The 20,400-nt window shown below is 45.4% G+C and overlaps 2 protein-coding genes across 13 annotated transcripts in view; one reads left to right on the top strand and one right to left on the bottom strand.

Moving 5' to 3' along the window:
• The window catches only part of GRXCR2 (glutaredoxin and cysteine rich domain containing 2), a 160,415-nt gene that overhangs the window by 47,319 nt on the left and 92,696 nt on the right, over window positions 1–20,400 (bottom strand). The window contains exon 1 of one of the 3 annotated variants that reach the window (XM_080673048.1): window positions 5,662–6,569. The exons of the other annotated variants lie outside the window; for them this stretch is intronic. Coding sequence (XP_080529174.1) covers window positions 5,662–5,875 — 214 coding nt within the window. The 5' untranslated portion in view covers window positions 5,876–6,569. Of the gene's footprint in view, window positions 1–5,661; window positions 6,570–20,400 lie in introns of those variants that run through there. 3 annotated transcript variants of the gene reach the window in all.
• The window catches only part of SH3RF2 (SH3 domain containing ring finger 2), a 116,520-nt gene continuing 101,056 nt past the window's right edge, over window positions 4,937–20,400 (top strand). For 3 of the 10 annotated variants that reach the window (XM_080673043.1, XM_080673038.1, XM_080673042.1), the window contains exons 1-2: window positions 4,945–5,095; window positions 6,098–6,581. In XM_080673043.1, coding sequence (XP_080529169.1) covers window positions 6,204–6,581 — 378 coding nt within the window. In that variant the 5' untranslated portion in view covers window positions 4,945–5,095; window positions 6,098–6,203. Of the gene's footprint in view, window positions 5,267–5,869; window positions 6,582–20,400 lie in introns of those variants that run through there. The other 7 variants (XM_080673035.1, XM_080673044.1, XM_080673037.1 and 4 more) reach the window with 5 other exon arrangements.

Here is a 20,400-nt window from a genome sequence, read left to right as displayed (position 1 = left end):
CCCCACCCTGCATATATCTCACCATTTATTTACCCACTCCCATATTGTTGGACATTAAGGATTTTTTACACTTTTCACTATTGTAAGTAATCATATGAGGAACATACTTGGCTGTATATCTGTTAATTAGTATGAATTTCTAGGAGTGGTGTTTCAGGGTAGAGATATATTTATAAGGCTTTGGCTATACATATATTTTACTGGTTTCTTTTTATTTTTATTTATTATTTCAAAATAAATACAGAATCACAAGAAGTTGCAAAAATGGTATAGAGACATCCCTTGCACCTTTCCCCAATCTTTCCTCAATGATAACACTTATAATGCATTATCCTATATAATAAAAGGGCAATATGCAAATAGACAGAATAGTGGAACAACCAGTTGCTATGATGCACACTGACCACTAGGGGGCAGATGCTCAATGCAGGAGCTGCTCCCTGGTGGTCAGTGCACTCCCATAGCGGGTGCGCCTCTCAGCCAGAAGCCAGGCTGATGGCTGGTGGCAGTGGCGGGAGCCTCTCTTGCCTCAGCAGCAGCACTAAGGATATACTACCGCTGGCTTTCGGACATCCCCTGAGAGCTCCCGGACTGCGAAAGGGCAAGGGCGCAGGCCAAGGTGAGGAATCCCCACCCCCAGTGCACGAATGTCACGCACTGGGCCTCTAGGATAACTATAATACATTATAAGTAGAAAATTGACAATGGCACAATAACCAGACTACAAACTTTACTTGGGTTTGACCAGCTGAATTATTTTTTAATATTAATAGAATGATAAGATGCATTCTTACTTTCCAACTTTTCCCTCTCGTATTCACTTTAGAACTTCCTTCTTATCTTCTGTAGAGGAGGGAATACAACTGTATTTACTAGACTACTGTCTTCATTGAAAATCAAGAGGAAGAAATGCAAGTAAGAACCTCTCACCAAAACCTCTCCACCGTTTCTAGAGCAGAAAATGGGTTTGTTCTTCCTTCTTTTTGATTCTTCGCAGACATCCCAGTTCCTCTGTGAACAGTTTCCCAAAGCCGGGTGTACCCAACCCAAAATGAAGAACACGGAGTTGCACAATGAGAAAGTTCCTCATTTCCCCTCCACTCCTCTGATTACATCATGGAGAAAGCCCCAGCTTAGGGCTAACCATGAATGCCCCTCTAACATTTGCTAACCATCTCTTTGTAACAAATTGCTCAGGCCTCAAGTTCAGGTCTAAGCAGGCAGTAGCATTTAACTAGAATTCAATGGCATTTTACTATTTTAATTAAGTGTGCATTTACTTTTTGCCTTCAAATTGCAGCAAATTAAACTAGAGTTCCATTTACTGATGTACATCTGCCCGGATACAATTTTGTAAGAACACAATTTATTCATTTATAAACCGATTCAAATTCATTGATTAAGCATCACTGCCTGCCAGTCACTGTGGTAACTAGGAGGGACAGAGCAGTGACAAGACACATAAAAGGCTTGCTCTTGGAGCTTACAGTCTGTTTGGAGGAAACCAGGCATTAAATAAATTATTATAACCTAATTACTGAATTATAATTGTGACACCTGTTATGAAGGAGAAGGGTAGGATTATAAACCAGTCATGAGAATCAAGAAAGGCTTCCCTGTCCAACCAGTGTGGCTTTGTGGTTGAACGTCGACCTGTGAACCAGGAGGTCACAGTTCGATTCCGGGTCAGGGCACATGCCCAGGTTGTGAGCTCGATCCCCAGTGTGGGGTGTGCAGGAGGCAGCCGATCAATGATTCTCTCCCATCATTGATGTTTCTATCTCTCTCTCCCTCTCCCTTCCTCTCTAAAATCAATAAAAATAAATTTAAAAAAAGAAAGGCTTCCTCGAGGAAGTGGCATTTAAGCTAAAATTTGCAGGGGAGGGGATGAAGAAAACAAAGGCGCGGTGAGGGGGGTGCCCAGAAGAGAGGCGGAGAAAGAGTATAACTAGAAAGTGGGTTGTACACAGAAAGAAAAACATGCACAAATACACTGTGGCAGAGAAGCAGAAACGGCCCTGAGTAAAGATAGCAAGCCAGTGGAACTGGAGTGAGTGGGTGAGTAGCGGGGAGGTGTGGGGTAAGTGAAGGCAGGAGAGGTGGGACTGTTAGGTAAGAAGAAGGACTAGATGTTATCCTATGGTCAATGGGAACCCACAGAAGGGTTTTGAACAGGGGAACAATAGGATCAGCTTTGCAATTTTTTTTAACATAAATCAAGATACATTTGTAAATACAAGCAGCAGAAGCTCATAAAAGTCACACGGGTATTTTTTTTTAAAGTACAGTGTGTAATTACTACGTGACAGTGCAAATATAAACAGGAGTGTTGATGGGGTGGGAGCAGTGGGGTGGTGGGCCGAGCTGCAGTCTGGGAAGGCATACGCAAGTCACCTTTCTGTTTGTTTCTGAGGTCTACTGTTCATCTGATTTGACGCCAAGGTAGCATTTGGATAAGCCAAGATAAAATCCCCATTTAAAACACGCCCCCTTCTTCAGAAGCTTCAAAAGAAAATTTCTCAAATTTCCACCAAGACGAAACTCACATGTGGGTGGTGTTCGGGACCACCCACACGGTGTGATCTGAGAAGTGCTGAAAGACCACTCCTGTTCTGTGTGAACTGTCTCTGTCCTCCAGTGGTGCCTAAGATACTACCATCACGATTCTGTTCTGCCGAATCTTCCTTCAGTTACCAGATATGCTAGCACAGAGCAGCCCCCTGGATCCATCCTGCCTTCCTGGGACAGAATGCATTGCTTCTGTTTTCTCAGGGATGGGAGAGTTGGAAGCTTTTTCAGCCACTCACCATAGAGAGCATGGAGGGGCCAGGAGACTGGGCAGGTTCCAGAGAGTGAGCGTCAAAGGAGCACAAGTTCCTTTGACATCATCCCTTTGTTTGGGGCTGGCCTTGTGATCAGCCGGTGTGCACGCTATGGACATAGGTATAAAAGTGTTTGCATCTACACAGCAAAGGTATATGGATATACTTAGGGCATGTCCATGACTTTATAACATGGGAAGCCATAATGGAAAGCAGCACAAGTCCTGGGATTGGACCCACCTGGGTTCAGATCACAAGCTCTGTAACCCTAGGAAGGTTACAGAGAGATGGGTGAGAGATGCCACCCGCCCTTCTGCACAGGACCTATCATATGAGGCGGTTGGGAGGATGTAGAGATAATCTGTTTAAAGTCTTGGCACTGGTCCATGGCATACAGCAAGTGCCGCACAAAAGTTACTATCAGGCTGATGCCTGTGCTTGTCCCTGTGCAAGCATACGTGTGCATGTGCATGTAGGTGCAGATTTGGGTATCTAAGGAAGTGTGTTTCAGAACAAGAGAGGAAAGGAGGGAGAATGTTGCCCGCCCGCACCCGCAGCAGTTCAGGCACCAGAGCAGACCTGTCAGAGGGTGGGGGGACAGCTCCCAGAGAAAAGAGCTCAGCTTTGCCCAGGGGGAAACTAGGAAGGGACAGCAAAGGGCCTCAGCCTGCCAGAGGCTTCCTGATGAGCACAGAATCTATAAAAGTGGAGGGATGAGATAAATGTTGAAGCACAAAAAAAACCCTCTATAAAGGGAGATTTTTTTTAAGGAGTTAAAAATGGTCTCTAAAATTGACACATAATCCAAATTAGGCCCCTAATTTGCTCCAACCTGAAGCTCTCCCCTATCTTGAGCTTCATTTATGTTTCCTTTTTCAGAACTGATTTGGAATAACTTTGAAAAATGTGAACCACCACAATCTGTTCTCAGGCCTCTTGTTCCCCTTTTAAGATTTGCCCAAGGAGTTGTATCTAAGTGCTTTCTGCATCATAAAGATAGGCCGTCCTATGTTGAGAGAGAAGACCCAGGAAAAAGCAACACCCAGTTTTTAGTCCAGGTTCTGCCCTTAACTCACTGGGCAACTTCAAGGAATCTCTTGATCTCTCTGAGCATAGCTGCTTCATCTGCAAAAGGCGTTGATTGGTCAATTTGGGTGATTATCTTTTGACTTCCTGACATACCAGAGAAGGGTTAGCCCCCTTCAAATATCTCTCCTCCCCTTAAAGCTATATCACCATATGACAACGTAAAGAGCGCAGACCTCCTGCTAGCTGTGACTCCTGGGATGAGCTATTTAATCTCTCTGTGTCTTAGTTTTGTCCTTTGTAAAACAGGGTAAAGAAGAGAGTAGTGTATCATTGAATTGTTAAAAGGATGAAATGAGTTGATAGAAGTGAAATATTTAGAACAGTGCTTGGCACAGGTAAGGACTACTCTAGGTTTGAGTAATATTATTATTATTTACTTTATTAAATAACTTTGTAATTTTACATGAAATAATGTCATTGATAAATCAAAAAATAAAAGTATAAGCATTCTTTGGGGCTATGCAAAGTCTCTAGGGGGTCGGGGGAGAGCTGGGACCATTGCTTTTTTTTTTTAAACCCTATTGTGCTTTGATTTTTGAAGGATGTGTATGTGCTACCACGACACTTTTTTTTTTTTAATTTAAAGAGATTGAACAAAAAGATCACAGAGGTCCCTCTCAAATCTCTAAGTTCAAGAACTGGCTATGATTATTAAGGAGCAGTACTTTTTAGGTGGCCGGCTTATCTTTGTTATCAAAGCTACCATTCATATGTTTGACCTTTTCAAGAACTTCTTATAAAGGTTTAAAGTAAACACAATCACCCTCTCGAGTTTATAACTGAACGTGTTTCCACTTCTTGGATAGGAGAGAAACTGAGAAAGGTAAAAAAAAGCATAAACTGTAAATACTCGGCCTTTGGGGCTGACCTAGACTCTGTCCCTTAGAATCTTTTCCCAGAAATTGACTCAGTTACATAAAGGAAGGATCAGCAGCAGAGAGTGATCTCAAAGAAAACCCGCTGCTGGCCGCCCAGCGGTGAAATAGTTAACTGGGCTGGGAAAGGAGATCCCTTGATATGAGTAAGACTCGGAGTTGTTAAAGTTTTCAAAGCAGCCACAGCAGCAGGGCAGCTTGGCTCCTGGCTCTGGGGGGAAAGCGAGTTGGAGGGAGCCTGACGGAGCAGACCCAGACCGAGGATCAGGATCCAGCTGAGCTGAACTCAGCTGGGGTTACAAGCTCAAGGTTAGTGGCTGCCGCACACCTCCCCAGCACTGACATCTTTGGAGAGTTGTCTCAGGAAGGCAAGGCGCCATCTCTCATCCTGGTGTGTCAGGTCTGCTCTGCTTCCTAGAGCGGCCACCCGCCCTTCTGCACAACCTTCCGGCTGCTGCCTTCACCCCAGCCTCGGCAACGGTGAGGGACAGCTGACCTATTCCCAGGAGGGTTTTCTAAAGGAAACTTTCTGGAACAAGAAGACTACACACACACACACACACACACACACACACACACACACACACACACACACCCTGTATACTCTGCTCTGTCTTGGAATTTGGGCAATCCAGAATTGCTATCTGCCTCAGTTGAAACTGAGAACAACTGTCAAAGTAACTAAACAGGCTGCTTGACTTTATCTTGTGGGAGGAATACTGTCTCTGCGGCTATGGTCTCTGTCTTTGGAAACCGGTTGCTAGTAGCTTTTCTGGTACCTTGCTAGAACAGAGTGAAGGGGAAGATGCTCTATGAAGGAAATATTTCTGCATCTGCACGAGCTTCAGATAACGTATGCAGTAACCTTAACTTACCTGCATGTGCTGCAGATGATAAACTTAGACCTAGGGGAGGGAGGACGGGTAGGTAGTAGCAGCTCCACACAAACTGCATTCTGAGGGCGCTCTGAATGACAGTTGAGACTGCCCATCTGGAGGGGTAAAGGACCCCCCTTCGAGCCTGGCTGGGAGGGGCGTGGGGTTGCCTCTTCGTAGGCCAGTGCTGTCTCCGTGCTCTCGCCTTGCACATGGGAGGCGATGAGTAAGTTGTCGCTGAGCTGAATGCTCCCTCGGATCCTCCAGCAGCAGGAGCCGGTCTTGTACCTGCCAGCACTGAATCAGAATGAGTCACTGAAACTTGGGTGCTGGCACAAAGTGCCCGCAAACTGCCTGGTGAGACACTGCCTCCATGTAGGTGGGATCTCTCTCCCAGCGCTCACATTTCTCCTCTCTTCCTCTGTCCCTCAAACAGGCAGGAGTTGGGACGCTCTCGAGAGCTCCTCTCTGCTCCCTTGGCTCGGCTGACCCTACCATGTGGACTCTGCCCCTCCGGATCAGGACTAGAGTTTTAAAATAAGATGGATGATTTGACGTTACTTGATCTCCTGGAGTGCCCTGTGTGCTTGGAAAAGCTCGATGTCACAGCCAAAGTCCTCCCTTGCCAGCACACCTTCTGCAAACCATGTCTCCAGAGGATCTCCAAGGCCCACAAGGGGCTGCGGTGCCCCGAATGCAGAACCCTGGTGTTTGGCAGCATCGAGGCGCTGCCGGCCAACCTGCTGCTCGTGCGCCTTCTGGACGGCGTGCGCTCGGGGCCGAGCTCCGGGAGAGGGGGCTCCTTCCGCAGGCCCGGCGTGCTGGCCTTGCAGGACGGCAGGAAGAGCAGGACTCACCCCAGAGGTCTGCAGGCCAGCCCGTTTCGACTCGTGCCCAATATCAGAATCCACATGGATGGGGTAAGAAAGATCTCCTTTGTTCATATCATGTCCAACTGGAGGTTGGATTTGTGTGTGCCAGCAGTTAGGGCTTATTGCTTTCAGTTACGTTTCAAAAGAGGTGCCGCCAGGATTCCTGAGAGAGAAGTTTCTGTAGGGGCGTAGGCAGTGATCCTTCGACTGAAATTTGGTGGGATCCTGACCTATCTAATCCTTCCTGTGATTCTTAGAATTGTGAAAGCTTCCCAGTTCCTTGTGCAGGCGGTAGTAGGATAAGGAAAGCCTTCTTGATTATATTTTTGGTCTTTCACTTCTGTCCTGAGGCCAACCCAGTGCATGGAAAATGCACAAAGGACGGGGAAGAGAGGGAAAACAAATCCAACTGCTTGTTGCTTTGGGGATCTCTGAGAAATTTCCAGATGTCAGGTTCTGTTTGAATGCTACCCAAATCCATCTTCCTGCCCCAACCCCCACCCGGCCATAAAGTGCTATTATGACAGTGTTCATTCACAATCCACGCAAAGCTATTAAGACTCTTGCCACCCGGAGGTGGTGCAGGAGGGAGCGTCTGTGTGGGCGGACTGATTGACAGGAAGGCTGGGGAGTACAATAGATGTGTCTTACTTTACAAAATGAACAAAACACATAAAATGCACGTCCGTGGCTGCAGTATAAAAGCCAGCGGAGCCAGTGGAGCCATGTAGGATGTGGCCCAGTGATGCTTTTGGTGTTTGGACAGTGCGATCGCTCTGTCGAGCCGGGCAAGCACATCCTGGGGACTTTGTCCGACCTGGCTGGGAGCCTTGTTGGGAGAAGCTGTGCTAGGGCACCTCTCTGAAGAAGCATGTGGTCCTTGCCAGCCCAGCAGGGTAATTTGCACTGTCACCCCAGGAGTCAGTGTGCCAGAGTGGACTTGGCAAGCTGTGGCCTGAGTCGCTGGCATACTTAGAAAGTCAAAGCTGCATGCTGTGATGTCTTACCTACAGCAAGCTTTAATACTGGCCACAGAGTCCCAGGACTCCCCGCGGGGAAGAGTAGCAGTGGGAGGGAGTGTCTTCCAGATTCCTTCCCAGCCGAGAGCAGGCTTGTGATGGGCATTCAAACAGTTTCCTAAAATATTTCTTGTAACAGCTCACCCCTCCTTTGCTTCACGGCACCTTCAAGCCCCCGGGCAGTAGGAGAGTGTGGGAACATTCAAAAGTGTGAGCGGGAAGAAGTGGGCACTGGCATGAATTCATCACGGCAGACTTTTCATCGCCATTGTGCCTGTGTGAAACACATTCCAGAAGAGGGCCTGGCACCCTTCTTTGAGGCTCCCTGGTAGGCCTCGCCATCAGTCAGAATCCACAGGCTTGGAAAAGGCAGGGTGGGGGTGGTTTATAGAGAATCTCATAGAGCAGTGGTCGGCAAACTGCCGCTCACGAGCCACATGTAGCTCGTGAGCCACGGTTTGCCGCTCTGTTGACTAATGAGTTTGCCGACCACTGTCATAGAGAATGGGCTCTATCTCCAGCAGCAAATCCCCCTTGGAATTCCCAAGACCCAGCAAGCTCTCCCCTCCCCCACGCTGCAGAGTCGGACTTGCCTCTTGGCAGAGCCTCATTACTCACTAAGAACGTGTTAGAGACTGGGAGGAGGCCAGTCCCTTATCGCCGCTGAATGTGTTTGTTCATGTTTTTGTCTTTTTCCATGTGGTTATATTGCTAAGAAAAGGTAGCAACGAATGGATCCACAGCTGCCAAGTTGTTGCGCCCTAGAGGATTCCAGGCCCCGCCTGGCAGAGCGAGTTGTGGGGATCCGGGCTGGTCCTACGTAAGAGACAGCCGCTAAGATACTGCATGTCCCTGGAACTCTTTCACAGGGACTTGTAACATCAGAGCAAGGTGCCAGTGGCGGCCTCTCCCCCGAGTCTCACCAGACCAAGTCCTGTCCAGCAGACTGAAACAAGGAACCAAGCCCTTTCAGCAAGGACCTGGTTTCCTAAGGATGCAAGAGAGCAGAGCTGGCAGCCACCCCACCCACCTCTTTTCTTCGTTTTCTTGAGCCTGCCTTTCCTACCTTTGCCACACCTCATCCCTGTAGCCTCTCTCAATGGGGACATGAACAGACTCATTCCCTGGCTGTAACGATGGCTGTCATTCTGCAAACTATTCTCCCAAAATATAGCTTTCTTTCCTGTAAGTGTGAGAGCAGCCATGCCTCCCTCATTTCAGAGAATTGAGGATGGTCGGGACTGCCCACTCTGTTCTGAGAGTCAGCAGAGTGGGCTTGCATCCTCTGGCCTCAGTTTACCCAATCTAGTCTCAACAATTAATAATACTCGCTACCCACCTGCTTCCACATACTCATGTTACCTAAGAAAACATTCACAATGGAATGCATATGCATTACATGACATGCAAAGCATTGTTTTTATCATTAATTTAAACTCGCTGTATGACTTTGGGCAAGCCACTTAAGTTTGATGGGTCTCAATTTAAATTTCTGTAAAATAAGAAAATGCATTGTAAAAACAGAGAGCTATCCCTAGACCTAACTAATTAGTGTTTACCAAGCACTTTGAGATCCTTAGATGAAAGGCATTTGGAAGATCGTTATCATAGAAAACATTATTATTGACTGTTTATTGTGCCCTGCTGTGCATGAGACATTCTACAAAACACAGAAGGAGTGACAGCCCTTGCTGGAGAGCATAATAAGTGTTGTTACTGAAGTTGAGTCTATGATGAGTCCAGGCCAGGATGATACTAAGTATAAAGTACTCCTCTAAGGGGACATAAATGACCTGTTGTCGCAGGGTACCACTTTGTAAAACACCTCTTTCAGAGGACCTCATGTTAGCCCGGCACTCTGAAGGAGCAAGTTTCACTTCCTGTCCGTGAGCTTTCTAAGTCGGAAGTCTTCCCTGCTCACTCTAGTGAACATAGGCTCCTCTAATGAACAAGCTCATCAAGATCTTTTTGTTTGGTGCTCCTGTGCCAGCCAGCATGCTAGGGTGGAACCAACAGTCACACTTCAGGGTGCCAGCCCAAGACAGAAAAAATGGCCCATTGTGCCTACCTGTCTAAAACCCTCCCAAGCCTATTGTGTAAAAAGGAAACTTGAGAAATGGCTGTAGGTTTCTACAGCATGCAATTATTTCAGACCAGCAGGTAAGATCAACAGACTCCTGGGAGGCCCGTGACTGGAAATCCCACTGGTTCTTATTCCTTCCCAGACTGCTATCAAGCCAAAGGTCCTTTGCAAGCCTTTGAGAAGATTTTGGGCTCCTGAGTAGCTGATCTCTCTTCCTCCTCACTCTGATACCCTTTAATAGTATTTCTGAACTAAGATGGGCAATAAGGCGATGAAGCTAAGTGTTTGCGAGCTTAGGTTTGAAAATATCAGTATTAAAATCTTGCTTCTTCTCCTCAATAGTATAATTCCAGTGAGTCACATAAACCTCAGGGCCTCCAATTCTCCATCCGCAAATTGGAGGTAATAGTAATACCTGCTTCAGAGTGTTGTTGTGAGAAATAAATGAGATGATTCATGTCACTTAGCTCTTAGCACACTGACTGGCTCAGATTAAGTGCTCAATAAGTGTTACCTGCTGTTGTTATTGAAGTGACTCAACACTTTCCACTCTAAATTACACACCCTCTTTCACCCCCTAAGTGTTAACTAGGTGTCTTCCAGAGATGGTTCTTGGTACCCTGACTTCTGGCTTGTTTTGTCTCCAAATGATCCATGGCCATGAATCAGGTGTGTGATTCTTCCCGTATGTGCTGACTTAGCAAATCGCTTCCAGGACCCTTTAGGAGCTGGGAGTTGATTCTAGGAGGAAACTTGCCAACTAACATCACTTCTGCAAACAGCAAGCTCAAAGGAGCACCATATGCAGGGCAAGACCCTGATCCCCTTCCCAGCATCACCCATTCTTCATTAACTTCCATCTTTCCTTTCCCCTGCTTCCCACTACCCACAGCACAAAGGTTGCCGCCCTGGGTCTGGCAGGGCCGGACTTTCTCCCTTCTTTGTTAAGCAGCATGCCAACCACACACATTCCTGTCTCACTCGCCCTATCTCAGCGAGAACACACCTGCCACCTCCAGCACACAGACCAGGTGACTGTCTCCCAGAAACTTTTCCAGCTGGTGTTGCAAGCAACCAAGGGGGAAAATGAGGTCAGAGAGCACATGGGGGAATTGGGGCTAGTAGAAACCAGAAGAAAACCAGCCCCCATTTCCGAGTATCAGCTGTTGTGTCCTGCAGCAAAGCTGTGACACAGACAGTGGTTTTTGCTACATTGGCAAAGGGACTGAAACCATCCCAAGCCCCTAAAAACAGCAGGCAGGTGCCACCTGGGTCAGCGAGGACCACATGGGGCAGATGGAGGGAGACAAAGGCAGGAACTGGGGTTGAGAATTCAGGAGATACAGATGGCTCTCCAGCTTCACACACATTTGCAAACCTTTTGAAAGACCACATGGACCCCAAAATCTCTTGACATACCTCCTTGCTAGTTAAAACTCCCTCCCTTTAATTCCCCACTGTAGTGTTTAAGGATTGTGGTCAAATGGAGCTGGGTCTGTGCTGGGATTCAATTATTTGTTAGCTGTGAGGCCTTAGGCAAGTCACTTACCCTCTTCAACCTTCAGTTTCCATTTTTGTATACTGGAAATAACAATAGCGTACATATATCAGAAGGCTATTATAAGATTACAATGAGATAATGTGTGTAAAAAGCTTAGTACATGTGCCTGGTACATAATAGATGCTAATAAATGTTAGCAACAGCAAATAACAATAACAACAGAGGAGAAAGTCTGTTGGCATTGGATCTGGAGTTCTTTGCACCCACATATAAGCATGCATATATAGCCATTAAAATTTTAAGGAAAGGGAATAGCAAAAGTAAAGGGAGTTCTCAAAAAGACAAAACTGTAGTGATGGGAAGTTGTGGTTTTCAGTGGTTGCCAGGGGTTATGGGTTAGGAGAAGATGTAACTCTAAAGGGACAGCATCAGGGAGATTTGTGGGGTGATGAAACTATTCTTATTTGTGGTGGCAGCTAAATGAATCTACCTATGTGTTAAAATTCATAGAAATATATACCAGAGGGAAAAAGTCAATTTTACTGTATGTTTAAAATCGTTTTTAAAAGGGAGCTCATGTACATTTCCTTTCGTCTCTGCCTGATTTTCACCTAGCCCACCGATTTCCTTTCGTCGCTGTGGGTATTGGACCAATGCTATTTCTGAGAAGGACTTTGCCATCATTTACATGGTCAGGGTCATCCCTGTATGTGGGCTCCTTTCTGTGTTGGCAAGCCATTCTGTTACCTGCTTCAGCTTTCCCATCAGTTAAAGGTGTCCGGCCAAACAGTGGACGAACACAACAGCTCATTCCCCAGGGGATGGCCTAGTCAGATGAGCAGGGCAGGAGGTTCTCCTTACTCAACCTCAATTATCCACCATGTGCACCCTGAGGCATTAGGCAACACATGTATTTTGTGTTGTTTTCACTCCCTCTTATAAAAGGTTGCATGCCACATGTCCCTTCATACTCTAAAGAGATTATGGAATGAGGGAAAGTGCTTGTTTCGCCCTTGACTGGAGAAGAGCATCCTTATCCACCCCTTCCAGATGCCATTGCATAGTTTTGGGCTTAGCTAGGACCAGCTCAAATACAGCTCTCTTCAGTGTCTTCATCTTCTCTCTTTCTCTCTCATTTTAATTCATGTTTACATATTAGACCAGTCTTTCACAAGTGTATACTGTACGCTACTAATGGATGTTCCATAGAGCTCCAGGGTCAAGAATAAAACAGACTTAAATATCATTATTACTTTTTGCTGCAGGACTTTTCAGAACTTTTAGCATGACTTGTGAATGTCTAAGTGGTAAATTATAATAAGAAATGTTGCCAAAACTGGTTTGACTCATTGGATAGAGCGTTGGCCTGCGGACTCAGGGGTCCCGGGTTCGATTCCGGTCAGGGGCATGTACATTGGTTGCGGGCACATCCCTGGTGGGGGTGTGCAGGAGGCAGCTGATTGATATTTCTCTCTCATCGATGTTTCTAGCTCTCTATCCCTCTCCCTTTCTCTCTGTAAAATATCAATAAAATACATTAAAAAAAAGAAAAAGAAAAGAAAAGAAATGTTCCCAAATTTCTATGGCAGTGGCACCCCCGTCCCCCCTTTTTGTATTAGCATCTTGAGTAATACTAATTGTCCATGGAACAAACTTTGGGAAATATTGTCTCATACTAATGCAGAGATAGCTGAGCCCCAAAGAGAACCCCTATTGTAGTTACAGATATTGACTCATTCCAAGAGGAGGTTTCAGTAAGTTCCTGCCATTAGAAGATATTTTTGGAAAACTGTTTGAAACTCCTTATCACCACCTTCTGCAGTATTTATTTAGCTCCCATAAGTAGTTTCTGGCCATAGGCAATGTGGGAATCTACACAGCAAGGTCAAGACTCTCAACTTCCAGTGCTTATGTCTAATGGTAAAAACAACCAGTCAGTATACATCTATGTATGTATACACACATAGATGTGCGCACACACATGCATACTATATATATTTGACTTAAAGACATTATCCATTGTAAGATATATTATTTAGTTATAGTTCTTAAGGGAAAAAACAAACACTATCATGTTAGATATTCACTGTAAGATACATCCAATTTTAGAAGCAGTAAGATATGAAAAAAGAAGTGTCTTACTAAAGAGTACATATTGTCTGATTCCATTTATATAAAATTTTAGAAATGGCAAAACTATAAACTCTAGTGATTTGGGAGGTAATGCAAATGTTTTATATAATGGTACATAGGTTTGTCTAAATTCATCAAACTGTACACTTACAAAGAGTACATTTTTGTATGTAAATTGCAACTCAATAAGGTTCATTAAGACAAGTTTTAGACTATAGAAATGATGATCAATGAAAATGTCAGACAGTTTGAGGGAATGAAGCTTGGCCAATGAAAAGAAACTTCCTAGAAAAAAATAGGTGTTTTAATGGTCAGGAAGGACATGGTCAAAGGACAAAGAGGCAGGGTCCATTCTGGACACGTGGGTGCCAAGAAAGGCAGGACAGGACCTGTCCAACAGAATGACGGCTGGAAGAGAGGGAGAAAGAAACAAACAGAGAAGAGACTGGTGACTGGACGCCTGCTTCAAAACCACCACTAGGAAGGCACATGTCAATTCCTCTGTAATAGTCTCTCCACAGCTCATTGGTCACATGTCATCACATGGCCCATGGGCTGTATTTGCTGATGGATGCCATGCAGCCAAACAAGGTATTTCTGCTCCAAGTGGATGGCTAGGTAAGTGAGGAGCAGTCTCCACTTCACTGGCAGACAGTCATTCTTTTCCATAGAAATGGTCAGGTGTCCTGCTAACCTTCGCATGCAGGAACACCAGCCAGCAATTCCAAAGTAAGTAGTAAAACACAGGAAAGCAAAGACAAACCCATTCTACATGAGCAGCTTTCTGCAACTTCGTTCAGGGTCAGCCCCCAGGGTCACACCACTCCAGATCCCCGGCTCAGAAGCCAGGGCATTCAATGGACTGCTCCTAAGCACTTACTCTGTGCTAGACTCTGTCTTGAAAGTTCACACCATCAAAAGCTCATTCCAGAGATGCTCATGGGCTCAGACTCCAGGACTCAAATAGTAGCTGAGTTCACCTCTGAGCTCTCTCATTTCTCCAGTCTTTTTTACAAGCACAAAGAGAACAGGCAAGTTGTCTTATCTCTCAATACTGTGCTCGGAACACCCAGCCTACAGCTTGGCTCATATCAGGAGCCTTAAAATATTTTTGGAATGGGTGAATAAATACATTGTACACTTCATGGCATCACAGAATGACTCCTCCTGATACAGAATGATCACTTCCTGAGTCAGGCCATTATAGAGCTGTGTGAGGGGTGCGCAGCATATTATATTAGGCATAAAGTCATGTGGAGACGGAAATAGTCTAGATGTGGGTTACCCAACTATGTACCTTTTTTTGTGACAAACAGTACTCTCCTGAAAACACAGTGGGCAGGTTCAAAACCACTTAGCTCATGAGTTGCTAACCCTTAGGAGATAGGAAATGGCATTCCATATATGGCTAAACTTCTGCATCAGACACCACAGATTTTTTTTTAAATATATTTCTTTATTGATTTCAGGGAGGAAGGGAGAAGGAGAGAGAGATAGAAACATCAATGATGAGAGACAATCATCAGTCAGCCGCCTCCCCCACACCCCCTACTGGGGACTGAGCCTGCAACCCAGGCATGTGCCCTTGGCCGGAATCAAACCTGGGACCCTTCAGTCCGCAGGCTGACGCTCTATCCACTGAGCCAAACCGGCTAGGGCAAACACCACAGATTTTATGTGCTCCTTTGATCTTGGGGGAAACACTTGATCTTGACTTAATTGACACTTAGTCACAGGGATACCAGTGACAGAAAGGAAGAGTCTCTAAAAGATTTGCTGTTGAATTAGGTGCTAAATTGACCTGACCTCCTATATGAAGGGAAGATAGCATTTCAGGTAGGAACGTGGCCCCTATACCTCTCATGCTGCCAAACTTACATCATATCTGTCTATATATAACACACAGTGCATATTTGTCATTTTAGCCTTCTGTATGTGTATAGTTCAGTGGCATTAAGTACATGTACATTATTATGCAATTCTCATCACTCTCCATCTCCAGAACTTTTTCACCATCCGGTCCTGGCTCTCTGTACCCATGAAACAATAACCCTACCCCCACCATTGTCCCCGGTACAAAACTTCTTTCTGGATAAGAGGAATCGTGTTTTAGTGTCATATTTAAAACATGTATTCCAATGTTCTGCTGCTTCTGACCTTAGACTTCCAGTAATCTCCATAAACAAGATAACACTACGATTCGGAACAAAGGCTCTCCGTTGGTGTGTCCTGGCCGTGAGCTTCTGGGCAAGTTAGGGAGCAACTCTGGCCATCGTTGCTGTAAAATGGAAAGAGGAAGCTCACCTCACAGGGTTATTGGGAGGCTCTAATGAGGTGATACCTGTAAAGACAGGGTCTGGACAAAGCAAGCTCCTAGTGAAGGTTAACTGTCTGCCTGCACTCACCCAGGTCGGCTAAGCTTTTAAAGTCCCCACACACAGACTGGGCGGCTGCTTTCCTGCATGTAGACGTGGGGGTAAGAGTGACCAGGAGCATAAATCAAGAGCATTCTTGTGACGTTCTTAGCACAGACCATGACACTGTAAGCTCAGTGGCAATAAATGTGGGGCATCTTTATTTTCATTTTCGGTGTCTCATTCTTTCATCAGACGTGTACAGGATACCTTTCATGTGTAAGACCCTGTGCTGGGTTCTAATGAAGAACAAATAAGTAATATATGGCCCTTGTCCTCAAAGAGCTCCCGGTCTTTTGGGAGGCGGCCACATAGACTAGTAATCCTGAAGCTCTTGATAAATCTTATACAAAGACTCACTGTGGGTCAGGCACTGGGTCAAGCATTTTACCTACGGAATCTCACTTTACTCCTACAACCCGCTGAGGTGGATGCCACTGTTTTCTCTACACATAAGAAGCCTGTGCTCAGTAGGGTTACAGATCAAAATGTAAACATTCCTGTATTTGTGTTTAGGGTAGTTACTGAGGTTGCACTTTGTAAACATGCAGATGATCTGAGTCTTATGGTGCAGGCACTCACAGAAACCCATGGCCCTGAGGTCTGCAAACCTCAGAATAACTGAGAGTCCTGGCATTGTGGTCCTGATGCTGCTAGTTTGGGGAAATGTGCCTTTCAGCCTCCACTCCCAGGCACAACATGGAGAGCCAGGGGAAGAGGTGAGAGAACTTGGATCACTCGCTGTTAGCCTTCCCGAACAGGCTAATAGGAAAACTTAAGCCTGGAGGTGGGAGAAATAGGCACACACCTCCATGGGTGCCTGAAGCAAACCACCCCAGCTGAGGGTGTCAGCCAGACTACCCGCGTTAGAGAAGACGAGAATGAAACCATCCATCTAACAGGAACACTGGCCCACGTGGCTGACGTCCACCCATCCTCAGGTCTCAATGTTGCCTTTGCTCCTCCAGGAAGTCAGCCCTCTGTCCCACTTCCCAAGCTGGGGGCCATAGCTCCTCCTTGAGTTCCCAGAGTCCCCAGTGCTACCCCCTGGCCTTCGCAGCACACAAAAGCTCCATGTGGTTAAGGAGATGTTGTTTCTCCTCTGTACTTGGCATAGTACCTGAGCAGCCAGCATTCATTAAATGTTTAATTATTGAATGCATCACGTTCCCTGTATTGTAAGAAACTGTAGTTAGATACAGCAGCTTCATGGCTCAGGAGTTCCCGGTGTCTCTCCTGAGGCAGAGGAAGGGAGACAGACCGGCCATTTTGTCCCCAGGATCCCTTCCCACCCTGTCCTGTGGACAAGGGTGTTTTTTGACTTAAGGCCAGGTGTGTAGCAATGGCATGTACGTGCTCGCAGGGGATTCAGAGGTAATTGGGAGGTGAAAAAAAAGAAGTCAAACCAGAATGCAAAACATCATCTACGGACTGGCGTGCCGCAGCCCTCCAAGCAGGTTGCCCTGGTTTTGCAGAATTAAGGACGATATCGACACACACAGACAAGTATATTAATTGGTTGCCAAGGCAATGCAGCCGATTCAGTGGCATGGAGCAGGAACAGAACTCTGCAGAGCTGTGTTCAGGAAGGGTGTTCGGCTGTGATATTAACAAGCCACCTGGGTATGAGAAAGACAAGGCTGCAATAAAGCTTGTTGGGGACTTCTGCTTAATAAACAGGAATGGCAGAGAGATGGAGGGACAGAAGAAAAAAACTCCCTTCCTAGCTGTCTGGAGAAGCAGGAGAGATCATCTTCTGGATTTCGACTGTCTCTTTGGAGTGGTTCCATGTTTGAAGGAAGGAGGAATAGGGTGATTGAAGGATGGAAGGAGATGGCAGGGTTCTCTTCCTCTTGAGAGATTGTAACAAGGATCTAGGATGCAGGAGCGTGAATTTTAGCAAAAAGAACATTTCCCATCTCTTCCTTTTACTTCCCGTTGTATTGGAAAAGAATTAGCAATTAAACCTTTTTTTTGTTTTGTTTTTGTTTCCTGAAATTTTGAAACACTAGGATTTTTTTTTCATAATTATAAAACTTTGCGGTTAAGACATGTCCTGGATTTCCTAACTTCTCCATGCCACTTTGTATCCCAAGGCCTAAAGAATCTTACTTCATCACCTGATGTGTTTGTCCTAGTTGCTTGGACAAGGAGGGAGGGACCAAGAAAGGGAGAAGAGATGGACAGCGTTATTAATCAACACCTTAATAACTGCTACCATCACATGGCACACACCATGTGCCAGACACTGGGTCAAATAAGCTAGGTGTCCTTGAATCCTCCCAACAACCCTTGGAGGCCCGAAGTATTCTCCTACTTGATAGATGAAGAAACTGTTAAGAAGTGGCAGAGCCAAGATTTGAACCAGGTCTACCTGCATCCAGAGTCTGGGCTCTTAACCAGGTCAGCCAGGGTTAAGACAAACCCATTGTTCCCTTGGAGCCGCATGGAGCCCTGCACCATCTGCGGTCGCCGGTGAGTTCCCATTGGCTCCAATGCCACCCTTCTAATGTTGATAAACTTCTGGAGCATGAGGTAATCCATAGCCAGTCCAGCTCCATGTTAATGATAAGGCTATGTCTTAACTAGATACTACTTGGTCAGAAATTTAAGGATTTAGTACAGTGAGTCTAGGTGACTAGAGAGGGAGACTGGAGAGGGGGGAAATGGAGTCAGAGAAAAGAGGAGGGTAGGGCAGGGGAAAGGCAGAAAAGGCACATGTAAGATCTAGACGGGCAACAGAAACCAAGAAGGAAGAAGGAGGAAAGGAGGTGAGCTGCTGGGGGAAACAAGTGTGCAAGGGAGGACTACTTGGGGAGACATGGCCAGCTCTGATCCAGAACTTGTCTGCTTTTCCTGAAATGTAAACAGAGTCAGGACAAAAGATCTCTGCCCCATTTATTTCAGAAACCTGTCATCTGGATAGGCATCATGGTCCATGAAAGGTGGAGAAAATAGAGCCTGAAATTCAGGAAAGTCAGCTTCTGATCCTGTCTTAGCTGAGAATCAACCAGGTGAACCCAACTATAGCTGAGTGTTTAATAAACGTTAGCAATTCCTACAGTTAGAGAAAAGGTCCCCGAGTCTCTGAGTCTCAGGATTCCATTAATTCAATTTTAAAATTTGTCCTTTTCCTATTTTACAGAATATGCAAATGATACAGAAGTGTTTGCATTTATGTTTTTAAGAATAACATATAAATGTGAAGGTTTTACAGAAAAATAGCTACCATTTTTAGAGTTTTCAAAGGCCTGTGCCAAATACTTTACCTGCAAAGCTTATTTAATCCACAGAGCTGTTAAGACTTATCTTCTATCTTTTACAGATAAGGAAACTGAGGCTCAGGGGTACTGAGTAGCTTGCCCAAAGTTTCCCATGTAGACTAACTCGGAGCCCACATTCTTAACCATCATGTTATGCTGATTCCCAGTAGCTCTGCCTCCCTTATGCAAAGAGGCTACAGAGCACATACCTCTTTTTGTTTATTAACATAACATTATTAAAATAAACTTACCTCAAGTCACATTAGCTGTGTAGATCTGCTCACTCCAGAATTGCACAGTACCAACCACGTGTGCAGGACTGAGTGACTCTTCTAATTCCTTTGTATTCTAGAAGTCACAACTCAAAATGCAGTTTTTAAAGACCCCAGGGGAAGGACAAGAGACAAGCTATCAGAGAGACAGAGAATAAAACTAAGGCAGCAATGAAAGAAAAACCTTTCAAGTATAAAGCAAAAGGTCTGAAAAATTTGAGCATGGAATTGGAAGAAGGTGGGTCCAACTTCATGGATACTGTTATCTAGAAGCACTTTCTTATGCAACCATTTGCTCAGTCCCACCCACCATCTTTGTTTTGGTTTTTAATACTTTCAATTATTTCCAAAGAATAGAAAAAGTGATTACTGGGTCAAAGGGGATGAATCTTTTTGAGATTCCTGATACATCATATTCATTTACTTTCATCTGTGTTTGCCAGAGCTCTTAGTTGCAAGTGATAGAAACCCACCTCAGACTAGCTCAGACGAAAGTGGAAATTTGTTAGTCATAGAAGGGGAAGTTCAAAGTTCGAGCTGGTCTTGGGGCCTCTAAGAACCCAGACTGTCCTGTCAGATCGCTCTCCTCTGCCTTGACTCCGCTCTTTCTATATATTGGTGTCACATTCTCCAATTGCAAATTACATTCTCCATAAATTTATTTTTTTAAATATATTTTTATTGACTTCAGAGAGGTAGAGAGAGGGAGAGAGATAGAAACATCAATGATGAGTGAAAACCATTGATTGGCTGCCTCCTGCATGCCCCCTACTAGGGATCGAGCCCACAACCCAGGTATGTGCCCTTGACCAGAATCAAACCTGGGACCTTTCAGTCCACAGGCTGACACTCTACCCACTAAGCCAAACCACAAGAGCGAATTCTCCATAAATTTAATTCTCCATAAATTAAATTTTCTTAGTCACAAACAACAGAATCCACTGCATAAAAAGATTTAAGAAGAAGCAGGATTAATAAAAAAGGATATTAGGTAGTTCACAGAATTTCTGGGAGAGACACAAAACCTGACTTGAAGCCACCTTGACAAGAATAATGTCCCAGATGACTGAGTGCTGACTTCTAGGGTGGACTCTGCTGTCCCGGAACACTGAGGCCACCCTTGGTCCCCCTTCCTATGGCTGCGGTCGGAGGTCAACCTTGATGTAAGCCTCCACCACCTTC

This window comes from Plecotus auritus (assembly GCF_963455305.1).
Source record: "Plecotus auritus genome assembly, chromosome: 6".
Taxonomy (NCBI): domain Eukaryota; kingdom Metazoa; phylum Chordata; class Mammalia; order Chiroptera; family Vespertilionidae; genus Plecotus; species Plecotus auritus.
Note: the sequence above shows the minus strand (reverse complement) of the source record. Positions and strands in the feature narration are given on the sequence as shown.